At 44.5% G+C, this 14,101-nt stretch overlaps 1 protein-coding gene across 5 annotated transcripts in view; it reads left to right on the plus strand.

Annotated features, from left to right (window-relative positions):
• Positions 1-1,000: 1,000 nt before the first annotated feature.
• The window catches only part of aldh8a1 (aldehyde dehydrogenase 8 family, member A1), a 52,811-nt gene continuing 39,710 nt past the window's right edge, over positions 1,001-14,101 (plus strand). For all 5 annotated transcript variants that reach the window (XM_069887278.1, XM_069887280.1, XM_069887279.1 and 2 more), the window contains exon 1: positions 1,001-1,195. In XM_069887278.1, the coding sequence (XP_069743379.1) occupies positions 1,049-1,195 (147 nt within the window). In that variant the 5' untranslated portion in view covers positions 1,001-1,048. The remainder of the gene's footprint in view (positions 1,196-14,101) is intronic.

Here is a 14,101-nt window from a genome sequence, read left to right on the forward strand (position 1 = left end):
TCAGCTCTGCACTGATCTTTTTTTTTAAACGTGTCTTCATGGGGTGAAATAATTGGTTGAGCAACATTAGATCCTGGAATTGTTGTGTCATTATGAACCTAATCCAGTCGGATGCAAACACAATCAAAGTGAGTGGATCTGTTTTGTTGGCCTCATGAGCAAGTTATGTTCACACAAGTGGGAGGTAGGGACCTGAGGCACAATATATATACGTTAAAAAATAATGGCTTACTTAAAAGGCTGTACTCTCAGCCGATAAACCTGCTGAGCTGCTATCTCATTTCCATCAATCCATATTCAGTTCTGACCTCTGCTTTTACCTGTTTGAAGTTTATACTTTCTCTCTGTGATCACGTGGATTCCTACATCTTCAAAATGTCTGGGAAGTTCATTTTCACCTGGCATGTGGTGAGTGGTAGAACCAGGGTGGGGGGTTGAAGGGCCTGATTGGTGCTGAATCTTTCTCTGGATAATAACTGTTTTATGTATCTTATGTATCTGTTAAAACTGCAGTTTCATTAAATGGGGCATTGAACAAAATGCTTTGCTGGGGTTCCGATTCTTCCATTGAACTGGCAAAGAGTTGCCCCTTTAACAATTCTAGTGACCCAGGTTCGATCCCAACCCCTGGAGTTTGCACCTTCTTCCTGTCACTGTGACATCCCGATGTGCGAGTTTGTAAGTTAATTCGCCCGTGTAAATTGCTCTATGATGATGTGAATGTGGGGAGGGGTAAGCCTGATTTCTGATGCTGCCTTGGTGAATGGAACGATCCATTCCCTCCCGTGCTCTCTCCCTCTCTCCCTGAACCACGACAGTCGCTCCCTGAGCTCATCAATGGGCCGCACCCTCGGCCGCCGATTGGAAAATGGGATCGCTGATTGACGTTCGTGGATGCCATCTGGATGGTGATTGGCTGGCCCCGCCATCAATCAATAGCTGGCTGGGCGGCGAGGCGTTTTAAAGGGGGTGGGTGGGGGGAGGTCGCTGTTATTGTCAATGTTGGGTCGCATCGTATCGCTGAGCTGGTGGGAGGCAGGAAGAAATCATGCCCAAAATGGCTCACCAGAGAACACATTTAGTGCTGGAGAATTACATTGGAGGGAAATTTGTACCATGCTCCAGGCACATTGATTCCTATGACCCTTCATCCGGAGATGTGTATTGCAGAGTACCAGACAGTGGGAAGGAAGAGGTGAGACTGTGGCAGGGTAGACAGTACAATATGTCTGTCAGCCTCTGTAATTAATCGGGATTAAGTTGCTGACACAGTTATTGGAAATGATCGTACGTTGGATTTTAATGCAGTGAAGATTTAGATTTCTTTAAAAATTTCTGCTGTGCAATTCCCCCCCCAACCAAGGACATACAGTCTATTCTAATCTCATGTGTTTACTTTTCTGTCTTTCCACATTGGTGTAAAATCGGTCCAAAGTTTATGGCCTAAGCATGGAAATTTCAGCATTCTTTTGCATATTAACTTTTTTTTCTCATTAATGGTGCGTCAAGATGAATGTGAAGTTTGTGGAATTTATAAAGCTATTACAATTCAAGGAGGATAATAGCCAACACAGGTTTTTGATTTGATGCTGTCAGCGTGATTCTGAAGATAAGATGAGGTCTGAAATTTTATTCCGGGTCTGTTGTCATTTTACTGGAGGCTTATCGATTCCATCTGAGAAATAGGGGAAATTGAAATTTTAAATCAGGGAAGGTGCTTCCTCTCACATTCACATCTGCTTCCCGGGGAGTTGCCAAGGCATTGACCCACGTTTACCAGCTGTTCTGTAAGTAGGTATAATGCAGATGGAGACCTTTGAAAGGATGCCTGACATAAAGAGTGAGTTGCAGGTGAACTTGTCAATCAAGCTAGTCCCATTTGGCCCACACCCCTATAAATTTTTCCTATCAACGTATCTAAGAGTCTTTTAAATAATGTAATTGTACCGCCTCTATCACCTTGTCTGTCAGCTCATTTTACATACCTACCATACTCTGGTCCCTTTTAAAATTTTGCAAATCTATGTCCTCTAGTTTTAGACTGCCTTACCCTGGGGGGGTGAAAGAGACTATGACTATTTACCTTGTCTATGCCCCTCATCTGTAAGGTCAAATCTCGGCCTCTTGTCCCAATCTATCCAGACTTTCCTCATAAATCAAGCCCTCCACTCCCAGTAACATTTTCATAAATCTTTTCAGCACCCTTTCTAGTTTAATGACATCCTTCCATAGCTCAGTGACCCAATAGACCAGGGGTGTCAAACTCAAATTCACGGAGGGCCAAAATTAAAAACTTGGACTAGGTCGAGGGCCGAACTAAATATTTATTGAAAATTTTCAACAACATCTGCATGTTTTCTCTTCTTTCAACATATGTAATGTTAAACTTTTTCTTATTAAAATAAAGGTTAATAATAGTTTTGGATAAACTCTTTCCAGAAGCATTAACAAATGAGAAATAAATTATTCAATAAATAATATTTCTCTATAGAGGATTTGTCAAATGTTGCTAGTGTGCTGTCGAATAGTAAAATCTGAGGGCTATTGAGAATGTGGGAGAATAACATGATTCCTGAAACAATCAAATGGGTGACTGATTGTGGGCATGAACTCTAGCAGGGTTATTTGCCATGCCCTTTTTCCATTGGTACAGATATCCTTTGATTTACACACTTTTCAAGTTTTATGCCTAATGAGCTTGTATCCAGGTGCAGGACCATTTTTAACCAGGAATATATTTATCACTGTGACATGAAACTATTGGAAGATCGTTTTATCCTGAGATTAAAGTTCATAATCCTTACTCAGGCCTGTGTGCGGGAGGGCGGGGTTTGCGGGCGATCGGGTTGGACAACGACAGTGCGGGGCATCGGCTCTCGCTGCAGGGCGACATCTCAGCGGATCAGCGGCCCCGTCACCGTGAGTCGCAGATTGGCCTGCGGCAGGGAGGGGGAGTGGGCAACGGTCCTGGCGAGGTCAGGCCCGAGGCCTCCGGTTCTGGGCGCTGGGAAGTGGCCTTGGCTTCCCCTGACACCGGCCAGGCCCCAAAACCAGAGTCCACGGTGAGACCCTGCAACGTAAACGGAGGAGGTGGGGGCGATTAGCAGGCTGACGCCAATGCATTCTGGGATTTGTTGTATTACTGTGCATGCGCTATACTGGCGCGGCGGCCAGCGGGCCACCTCTAATACATTTTTGAAATGATCTTGCGGGCCAAATATAATTATATCCCGCGGGCCAGAGTTTGACATGTGTGCCCTATGCCATCGGAACTCTGTAATTAGTAAGGGATTGCTTAAGGTGGGATGTGAGTGGGAAGGAAAGGGTGAGAATCACTGCTCTAGACCCAATTGTTACTGAAATATTTTGCTTGAGAAAAATTGTCATTGGCCCATTTCCTTTAGCGTTCTGAAACCGTGCACATGACGAGTCAATGAGGGATGATTAAAGCAGTGGTCTTCAAACTTTTTCTTCCCACCCACAGACCACCTTAAGCAATCCCTTACTAATCACAGAGCACCAATGGCACAGGGACGCGAGTGGAAAGAAAAAGGTTGAGAACTGTTGTATTGTGGTAACTCCACATCTGATTAGGTTAATTGTTAGGCAAGTGGTCAGAGAAGGACCCCACCCCCCACCCCAAGAAAGGCTTAAATCACAGGAACAAAATAAGCTTCCGTCTCACTGCTCCCAATCTTACACACAGTCCTGATGTGGAATGTGGGGTCGCAGCTCCACGTTCACCCAAGTTCAGGTGCTGTCTGTGTGGAGTTTGTACGCTCTCCCCTTGTCTTGGACCAACAGGTCGGTCGCCTGACGAAGGCACCCGAACCCCCCGTTGAAACGCCGGCGTCCAGGGTGGTGGAGGAATTGGCTGAGAAGAGCGCGTTGCTCCCACCCCCCTCCCATGGTTGGAGAGGGATTAAACTGCAATCTCATGGCGCCGGGCTCGTCTCCAACAAAAGGAGCGGGAGGCAGGGTCCGCTGCGCACGGAGCGAGGGGGAAGGCATCGCCAACGAGACATTCGGTCCGGCGTCGCCACTGAAGCGCAGACCCAGCGAGGATGGACCCCAACTCCAGCCGTGTCTGTGTGTCCGGGAGCCGGGCGGGGTGAGTGCGGCGCTCCGATCCCCGGGATTCGGGACTCTGAGATCCCTCCACACCTCCGGCGTCTTCATTTTCACCTTCAGTGTGCATGCGCTATACTGGCGCGGCAGCCAGCGGGCCAACTCTAATATATATTTAATATGATCTTGCGGGCCAAATATAATTATATCGCGGGCCAAATTTGGCCTGTGGGCCAGAGTTTGACATGTGTGCAATAGACCATACTCCCAGTGTGGTCTCATCAACATGTACGATTGTAACATGACATCTTGACCAATAAAGGTGAATATGCCAAATGCATTCATCACTGGCTACACTCACCAGTGCTCTATCATTTATTGTGTGCAGTATGTTTGCAATGTTATCCACTAGTTGACTTCTGCAACATTCCTCCCTACATTGTTGTCTTATTTATTTGTCTGTTGTAAATTTATAATTTAAATTTAAACAGACAGCACGGTAACAGGCCCTTCCAGCCCATAAGCCCATGCTGCCCAATCACACCCAATTCACCTACAACCCCTGGTACTTTTTGAATGGTGGGAGGAAACCAGAGACCCCATGCAGACACAGGGAGAACATACAAACACCTTACAGACAGCGTGGGATTCAAACCCAGGTCCTGATGACTGACGCTGTAACAGCATTGCACTAACTGCTATGTTAACCATAGCATCCTCATTACTGTACGAGTTAGATTACTTGGAAAACACAATTTACAAATCTTTTTACTGTTTGGTACTTACCAAAGTACAATATCTAACATTTGTCTAAGTTTCCCATTTGAACTAGATCCTGTGTAATGTCAGATAACCTTCTTCATTATCCACTATATCACCAATTTGGGTGTGATCTGCAAACTTGCTAACTATATTGTCATCAAAGTTATTAATATCAATGATGAACAGCTCAGCATTGATCACTGCAGCACACCAGCAGTCACAGGCTTTCAATCTGAATAACAATCCTCCACCACCCTTTGTCTTCAACCACCAGACCAATTCTGTATCTAATTTGACCAGCTTGCTCTGCGTGCCATATGATCTGGCCTTCTGGACTAGCCTACTATGTAGGAGCTTTGCAAAGGCTTTGTTAAAGTTCATGATTGTAGACAAAGTCCACTGTCTTCCCCTCATCAATCTTACTCTTCAAAAATTCTATTAATTTTCCATGCTCCAGTCCATGCTGATGCTCCAAATGCCAATAACTCAAATCCCTCAGAATCTCCTTCAGCAAATTTTCCACCACTGGATGTAGTTCCCTGCCTTTTTCTTGGAGCTTTTCGTAACCCAACAGAATATTAACCACCCTCAACTCCTTCCAATACTTCACCTGTGGCTAAAGATGATGCAAATGTCTCTGCGTGACCTCAGCAATTGCTTCCCTTGTTTACCACAAATGATAAGGATACACTTGAATTGGCTTTGTGGATTTTATTTCTTTATGCATTTTAAGACTTCCAATGGCTCCCCTTATGTATCATGGGTGTGTTCTAAGACATCACTTTCATTTCCCTTAATTCATTAGTTTTCAATTCCTTCCCCAGGGTAAATACAGTTGTGAAATGCTCATTCAAGATCTTGACAGTCTCTTGTGACTCCATGCATTGACACCACATTGATTCTAAAGAGGACCTGTTCTCTCCTTAGTTACCTTTTTGCTCTTGTATTTGCAGAATCTTTGAGTATTCTCCTTTACCCTATCCATCAAAGCGTTCACTAGATTTCTCTCTTAAGTGAGCTCCTGCATCTCTTATACACCTCAAAGAATTTGATTAAATTTAGGTGCCTATACTGTACCTGATATATACTTCCTTTTTCCTAACCAGAACCTCAATGTCCTGCATCAACCAGGGTTTCCTAAATCTTCCTGCCTTGCCCTTCAATCTACAGGAACATGCTGTCCCTGAACATCTCCTATCTCACTTTTAAAAGCCTCCAATTTGTCAGATCTGCAAACACCCTCTTCCAATCAACTTTTGAGAGTTCATATCTCACACCATCAAAACTGGCCTCCCCTCAGTGAGCACTTTAACTTGAGGACCAGACCTATTTTTTTCCCCCATAAGCATTTAAAAGCTAATAGTATTATGGGCATTGGTCTCAAAGTGCACCCCCACAGACACTTCAGTGACTTATCTTGCCTCATTCATGAAGAGAAGGTCCAGTTTTACCCCCTCTCCAGTCGATCTCAATTTGGCATGTCTGCGTTCCTCTATCAGATTGGTGGTGGTGATGTGAGGAGACAAAGTAGTGTTGTTGGTGATGGGGAACAGAGCGACTGATTGGCTTGGTGAAGCAGAAGCAGTGTTAATAATAGAATAGAAAGTATCATTTCTTGTAATGTAAGACAAAAAGTTCAACCATCAGAGTAATTAGAAATCTGCTGAATTAGTTTTCCTTTGTTTGTCCTGTAAATACCCACAAAGAAGCACTACTATGAAGAAGCAAAAGAGAGCTTTCAGAGACATTAAATGTCTGTATATCTTGTCACTGCCTCAGATGCTTCTGACACCTTCATAGCTACATGGCCTCCTGTCCATTCCAATGGTTCTTTTTAGGAAAGGATTAAATAATATTTTAATGCCAGCTTTCAATCACACTGAGAACATGTATTTATTAAAGATTTTGCAAATCATTGCGAGAAGAGCTTTCAGATAACTTGTCAGTGAAGATGGTAAGGATGGTCCAGGGAATTGTTATAGAATGGAGCTTCATTCTTCCTCTCAAGGTATGTGGAGATTAGAGCGAAAACATCTAGGCTGGGTAAAGAATATTTAAAAGAGAAATGGTTTGGATGACAAAATAAGTTTTCTTCCTATTTATTGATCAGAAATGAAAATCAAAATCAGAATTTATTGTCATGAACAAGTCGTGAAATTTGGTGTTATGCGGCAACATCATAGAGCAAGCATACCTATTATAACCATTTTACAATAATTACTATAAAAAATGAAAATAATAGTCCATGAATAGTAAGGCAGTATCTGATTCATTGATTATTCAGGAATCTGATGGCAGCGGGGAAGAAGCTGTCCATGTACGGCTGAGTGCTCGTCTTTAGGTTCCTGTACCTTTTTCCCAATGGTAGCACAGTGAAGAGGGCATGGCCTGGGTGTTGCGGGTCTTTGAGGATAGAGGCTTTTTTTTTAAGACATCACCTCGTGTAGATGTCCTCAATGGAGTGAAGGCTGGTGCTGGTGACAACACAGGCTGAGTTAACAACCCTCTAAATTTATTCTTGTCCTGAGAGTTGGCACCTCTATACCAGGCAGTAATGCAACCAGCCAGAATACTTTCCTTAGTACACCTGTAGAAGTTTATGAGAGTCTCTGGTGACATCCTGAATCTCCTCAGATACCTCAAAGTATAGCTACTGGCGAGCCTTCTTTGCAATTGCATCAACATGGAGGCTCCAGGACAGATCTTCAGAGATGTTGACACCCAGGAATTTGAAGTTCTTGACCCTCTCCACTACTGACCTCTTGATGAGAACTGAGTCGTGTTCCACTAACTTCCTTCTGAAGTCCACAATCATCTCCTTGGTTTTGCTGATGTTGAGCACAAGGTTGTTGTCGTTACACCGTTCAATGAGCTGATCTATCTCCCTCCTTTACGCTTCTTCATTTCCATTTGTGATCCTGCTGACAACTGTAGAGTCATCGGCAAACTTGTAGGTGGCATTGGAATTGTGCCTGGCCACACAGTAGAACAGTGGGCTAAGCACGCATCTCTGTGTTGAAAAATCAGTGAAGAGGAGACATTGTTTCCAATTCATACTGACTGTGGTCTCCTGATGAGAAAGTCAAGGATCCATTTGCAAAGTGGGGTACAAAGGCCTAGAGTTTGTAGCTTCTTGACCAGCACTGAGGGAATAATGGTACTGAAGGCTGAACTGTCATTGATGAAGAGCAGCTGTATATCTGGTGCTGTTTTTGAGGTGATCCAGAGTTGAGTGTAGAGCCAGTGAAATTGCTTCTGCTGTGGAGTGATTGTGATAATAGGCACATTGCAGAGGGTCTGGATCTTTGCTTAGGTTCGTGTTAATTCTGGATAATGCTAGCCTCTCAAAATATTTCATTACAATAGATGTTAGTGCTACTGGACGGTAGTCGTGGAGGCAACTCACACTATTCTTCTTGGGTACTGAGATGATTGATCCTCTTTTGAAGCAGGTGGGAACTGTTGACTGCCACAATGGAGTAATTAACAACACTAATTTGATGTTCACTCCTAATTAGCTGGGTGCTGATGTGTTGTGGTTTTGAGGGCACTGCTATGGTTTTGCTCAGTGGGGAGTTTCAGAATGTTGACCACTAACAATTCTAAGATGGTGTGTGTCTTGACACACACATGCTTCTGCCTAGGTTGTATTTGGAGCTAAAATTGTGGATTGGAGGCCTTACTGACGTATGTTTTAACTTACTGCAGTACTCTGCAGCCAAGGGGTGCTAATAATGGGGGTATTAAATGAACGGTCAATGTCATGAATAGGTTGATAATAGCTACTTCATTTTGAATAGTACAGTATCAAACGTAGAGCACTGGTGGAAAAGGCAGTGATCCAGGCAAGCGGAGAGTGTCATAGAAAGAATCCTGGCTGGATGCATCACATTGTCATCTGGAAGCTGCTCTACCAAGATGGCTAGATATTGCACATTTGGAAATGCAGCTCAGGCCATCACACAAACTAACCTGTCTTTCATTTGCTCTTCCCTCTGCCTCAGGAAAGTAGCTAACATTAAAAGTTACTTTTCCTTCCAGTCACACACTCTTCTTCAGTCCCCTCCCACCCCGGTAGGGTTGAAGAAACAGGAGTTTGAAAGCACATGACTTGTTATTCAAGGACAGTTTCTTCCTCAGTGTTATCAGACAATGGAATGGACCTCCCATTAGTGAAATGATGCTTTGAGATGAAGTCAAGGAATAAGTGATTGAAAGCGAATTCCATAGTTTGGTGACAGAATTGTATACCTTAATCTACCTGTGGTCTATTCCTGTGTTTCAATCAGTCAGCAAAGTTTTAACTGTGCATCAAGGCTATATTTTTGATCTCTATTTTTTCATTATCCTCTTTCCTTTCACGTATTTATATGTAAAGAAACTTTTAAAAAGTGAAGAATTTGGAACTAAGAGCTGGAAAGGGGTACTGATGTAGTGATCAGCCATGATCTGTAAAATGGCGGTGCTGGCTCGACGGGCCGAAGGGCCTTCTCCAGCTCCTATTGTCTATTGTCTAAGTATCAGTAAGTGGTAACTATGAAACTGGCATATAACTGTAAATGTTAATTGACTTAACTCATGGCCATGAGGGAATGAACTTTCCCATTTTACCCAGTCTGGTCTATGAGGAAGGGACAGTAAATATTTCCTTCCCTGCAATATTCATATCCTGAGAATTTCAGCTGCTATAGACATATTCAGTTGAGAGAAATTAGTTATATTTTTAGGTTGATGATCATACTAAAGGCTCTGATAGCTCAGTGGTTAGAGCATTGGCCCTGTAAACCAGGGGTTGTGAGTTCATCCCTTGCTGAGGCCTTATTTCGTGAGGGGGATTGGACAAAGTGGGGGCTCTCTGTCTTCTTACTAAGTAAAGAATTTCATGTATGTTACATTTTAAATATTACCTTCCAATAACTGACAATAAATCAGTTGGGATTGTGAATTATAAAGAATTATAAACTTCAAAGTGATAAAGAAAAGTTGAGTAAGTGGGTAAATGCACGCCAAATGCTATATAATGTGTATAAATGTGAAGTCATCCACCTTTAATAGAATGGTAGAGTTTTATTGGAGAGGTGATAGATTAAGAAATGTTGATGTTCAACAAGCGGTTTTGATACAGGAGCAAGTATCTTACTACAATTTTACAGAGCCTTGATGAGCCCATCCATGGACTAATGGATGCAGTTTTGGTCTCTCTACCTAAAATATGATTGGCATTGAAAGAGCATAACCAAGGTTCAGTGAACAAATTTATGTGAGGAGAGTTTGGTTTGATTAGGATCGTATTCATTAAATCTCAATATGAGAGGAAATCTCATTATAACATGCAAAATTCTGATAGAACTGGGTGCAGTGAGGGTATTCCTCCTAGCTGGAGGCCTAGTGGGAGGCGATAGCTTTGGAACTGGGTGTCATAGTTTTAGGATACCAGATACATTCAGTAGACACATTTCCTCACTTGGACGGTAGTGAAGAATTGGAATTCTCTTCTACTGAAAGCTTGAAGTTGAATGAATTCAACAAGGTGATGGGAAGATTTCCAGTCACAGTACATCAATGCGTTGGAGAGCGAGTAGGAATATGGCAAAGAAATAGAGGATTAGCCATAACTACAGTAATCAAAAGTGCTGGAAGACTCAGAAGGTAACACAGCATTCATACAAAGTTTAAAAAAAACAATTGATATTTCGGACAGCCATGATTGTACTGAAAGGCTGGTCCAGACTCAAAGGGCCAACTTGACTGAGTGTATTCCTCTACAATGCCCGCCATAATGTTTGGGACAAATACTTTTTTTTAACTTTATCACATGGACTCGAACCTGTCCATGTGTATATGGTCAAACCTCAAATATGTCAGCTCAAAAAATTGTAGTGGGTCTTTCATGTGTTGCTGGACTTTGGATGTCTGGCAACGAATGCATGTCTTCACACAATTGCTGATCTGTTTTTAAAGGTCATGCCACACAAATCTGTTGGCTACCAGTTGGACAGTCGTTTTGATTGATAGATGTGCCAACCCGTGTAATATGTCAAATACCTGCCACCTCCAGGCCACCAGAAAAATTGGACGAGGACAACCTGTAGATACGTCACATAGGAATTTGAGCTCCCCCAGGCCTACTAGAATTTCTTCCAGCTGCAGGTTCGAGTCTTTTGTTCCGTAATGCAGAATTTCTTCATCTGCCTGTTGCGCTTTCATGAGCGCAACATAGTCCACCCCTTGGGCTAAGATCTGCATGGATTGTATGGCTGGGAAAGACAGCACATTTGCCACTATGTTGGCCTTTCCTGAGATATGTTCATTGGCCATCGTGAACTCAGAAATATATGATAAATGTCTCTGTTGACAAGCTGACCATCCATCTGATACCTTAGTGAAGGGAAATGTAAGTGGCTTGCGGCCCGTAAAAGCCGTGAAATGCCTGCCTCTGGAAAGTACCTGAAATATCTGATAGCTTGATACAGTGCCAACAATTTGTGATCAAAAACACTGTATTTGAGTTCTGGTGATCTTAAGTGCTTGCTAAAGAAAGCCAATGGTTTCCAATGCCCATCAATGTGCTGTTCAAGCACCCCACCTACTGCCATACTGGACACATCCATTGTCAGGGCTGTTGGGACATCTGATCTTGGGTGGACCAGCAATGCAGTATTAGCCAGTGCTTCCTTGATGATCTCGAATGTTGCTGACGATTCTTCATCCCAAGTTACTACGTGGAATTGGGCTTCTGCTTGGTCAAACCATACACGTGGTTGTGAAGTCCAAAACATTAGCAGTTTCAGACCCACAGCATGCTTCGAAGAAAACTTTTCCATGTTGAGGTCCAAATATCGTTTGGACTGTCGGGCTCACCAATGTAGTGAAGCTGCTCTACCAAGACAGCTAGATATTGCATATTTGTGGAATTGCTGTACATGTGGTCGAGTGATGTACACGCTATGTGCAAGATTGACACCTACAGGCATGTACGCTGGACTTGTATACATCATTGTTTCTGTCACGTGGACTGGAAGTGATGTCATCAGCCCAGATAAAAACCTGTGTTGGATGCAGGTCAATTTCCTGCATTTTCCACAGCATGTCTGCCATTTTGGGAGCCCATTTGCTTGTTGGTAAGTAGGTCAAGAGGCTCCAAATTCACTAAAATATGGGGTATTTATTTCTCAAATTATATGTAATTTTCTTGAGCGAAATGCAGCTTTGAATTTATGCATTCCATCTTCCCATACCTAAATGAGTATCCGATTTCCAAGTTGCTGCAATAGACTTCCTTGCTACAGCTAGTGCTATTTAGGCAGGAAGTCAGGGATCCAGTAATAGACGGCAGTGCTGAGGCCTAGATCCCAAAGCTTGGGAATGATTTGCTTATGACTGTGATTGTGATGCACTGCAGTGCGAACAAACAAGCTCCATCTACAAAGGCAGTACTACAGGCTTTAATTAGCTTAAAACTTGCACACAAACAAAGTTCAGTATCCCTTCTAGTTCCAAGTACTCTACTGGCTACACTAGGGCCAGCATGAGCCAGTGATTGGCAGGGAGTAGATGGAGCCAGCCTCCCAGGTTACCTTCATGCAGATACAGTGGGATGTCCCCTGCAGTAGGCAGGTAGGAATGCAGCCAGGCGCAGATAGGAATGCAGCCAGGCGCAGGTAGGAATGCAGCCAGGCGCAGGTAGGAATGCAGCCAGGCGCAGGTAGGAATGCAGCCAGGCGCAGGTAGGAATGCAGCCAGGCGCAGGTAGGAATGCAGCCAGGCGCAGGTAGGAATGCAGCCAGGCGCAGGTAGGAATGCAGCCAGGCGCAGGTAGGAATGCAGCCAGGCGCAGGTAGGAATGCAGCCAGGCGCAGGTAGGAATGCAGCCAGGCGCAGGTAGGAATGGAGCCAGGCGCAGGTAGGAATGCAGCCAGGCGCAAGTAGTCACAGACGGTGGTTGTATCACCACATTCACCCCTTTCTTAAAATGAGTCCCTTGGGAGGTGGTGGGGGAAACCTTGTCCACCATTGTCTTCATGCTGAATGTCCGCTAGGTACAGAGTATTTGGGAGAGAAAAACATATTTACAGATTTACAAATTCAGGAGATCTGGTGGTCACCATTGCACTTTGGACTGTCGCAGAACAGGCTCCAAATGAATGTTTGGTAGGTCAGGGGTGGTCAGGGTGGCTGGGAGTGTGGGCGGGGTGGGGCATGGCAATGAGGGGTTGTAGGTCTGAGGTGGGTATGTGGGCAGTGGGATCCCATGGGCAGGGGGAGGATGTTGGTTCCAGGAGGGCTCTGGAGGTTCCAGGAGGGCTCTGGAAGTGCCAGGGTGCCCAGGATCAGCGGGCAGAGCACCTGCTGGTGCCAGGACCCGAGTTGAGACTGTGTTCTCACATTCTTTGGGATATGCCACAGGCGTAATGTGGGTTGGCATGGAGGAGGAGCACCTGCTTGATCAGGGGGTCAGATTTGAGTCCTCATGTATCTGCCGAGGGGGACTGGACCTGGAGACATCAGCCATGCTGGCAGTGAGACTCCCATCACTGATTTTGTGGGGAAGGAAAAGAGGCATTTGTGAGTGGTCTGGTTGGTAGCTGTACATAAGAGTGACCATATGGCATGGAGCACCTAGGGAAGGGCCTCCTGCCAGTAGTTTGTGGGACATCCTTTAGACCTAAGGGCCAGGAGGACTGCCTTCCAGATTAACCTGTTCTCATGTTCTACTTGTCTGTGCCCCTGGGGTTGTAGCTAGTTGTGTGACTAGATGTAATGCCTCGCATGGCCAGGTACTGGTGCACCTCCTCACTCATGAAGCTAGAATCCCAGTCACTGTGGATGAATGTGGTGGAATCAGAACATGGTAAAAATCTGCACCAGTGCCTTGATAACGGAGGCAATGGAAGTATCGGGGCAAGGGATGGAAAATTTGTCTATAACTGAGAGGAAATAGACGTTCTTGTTTGTGGAGGGTAGTGGACCCTTAAAGTCAACGCTGAATCACTTGAAGGATCAAGTGGCCTTCATTATGTGGACCTGTGCTTGGAGGAAGAAGCACGATTTGCACTCCGCACAGACCCAGCAGGACTTAGTCATGGTCTGGACTTCTTGGACGGTGAAGGGGAGATTTCGGGATTTCACAAAATGGTACTGGGGCGTGATGCCCAGGTGGCAAAGGGTGTCATGCAGTGCCTGAAGTTGGTTGGACTGTGCACTGGCATAGTGCATCAGGGGAGTTATTGTTTCCCAGGCCAATACCGAATGTTGTAGCTGACGATGGCTA

Source organism: Narcine bancroftii, chromosome 6 (genome assembly GCF_036971445.1).
Source record: "Narcine bancroftii isolate sNarBan1 chromosome 6, sNarBan1.hap1, whole genome shotgun sequence".
NCBI classification, from domain to species: Eukaryota; Metazoa; Chordata; class Chondrichthyes; order Torpediniformes; family Narcinidae; genus Narcine; species Narcine bancroftii.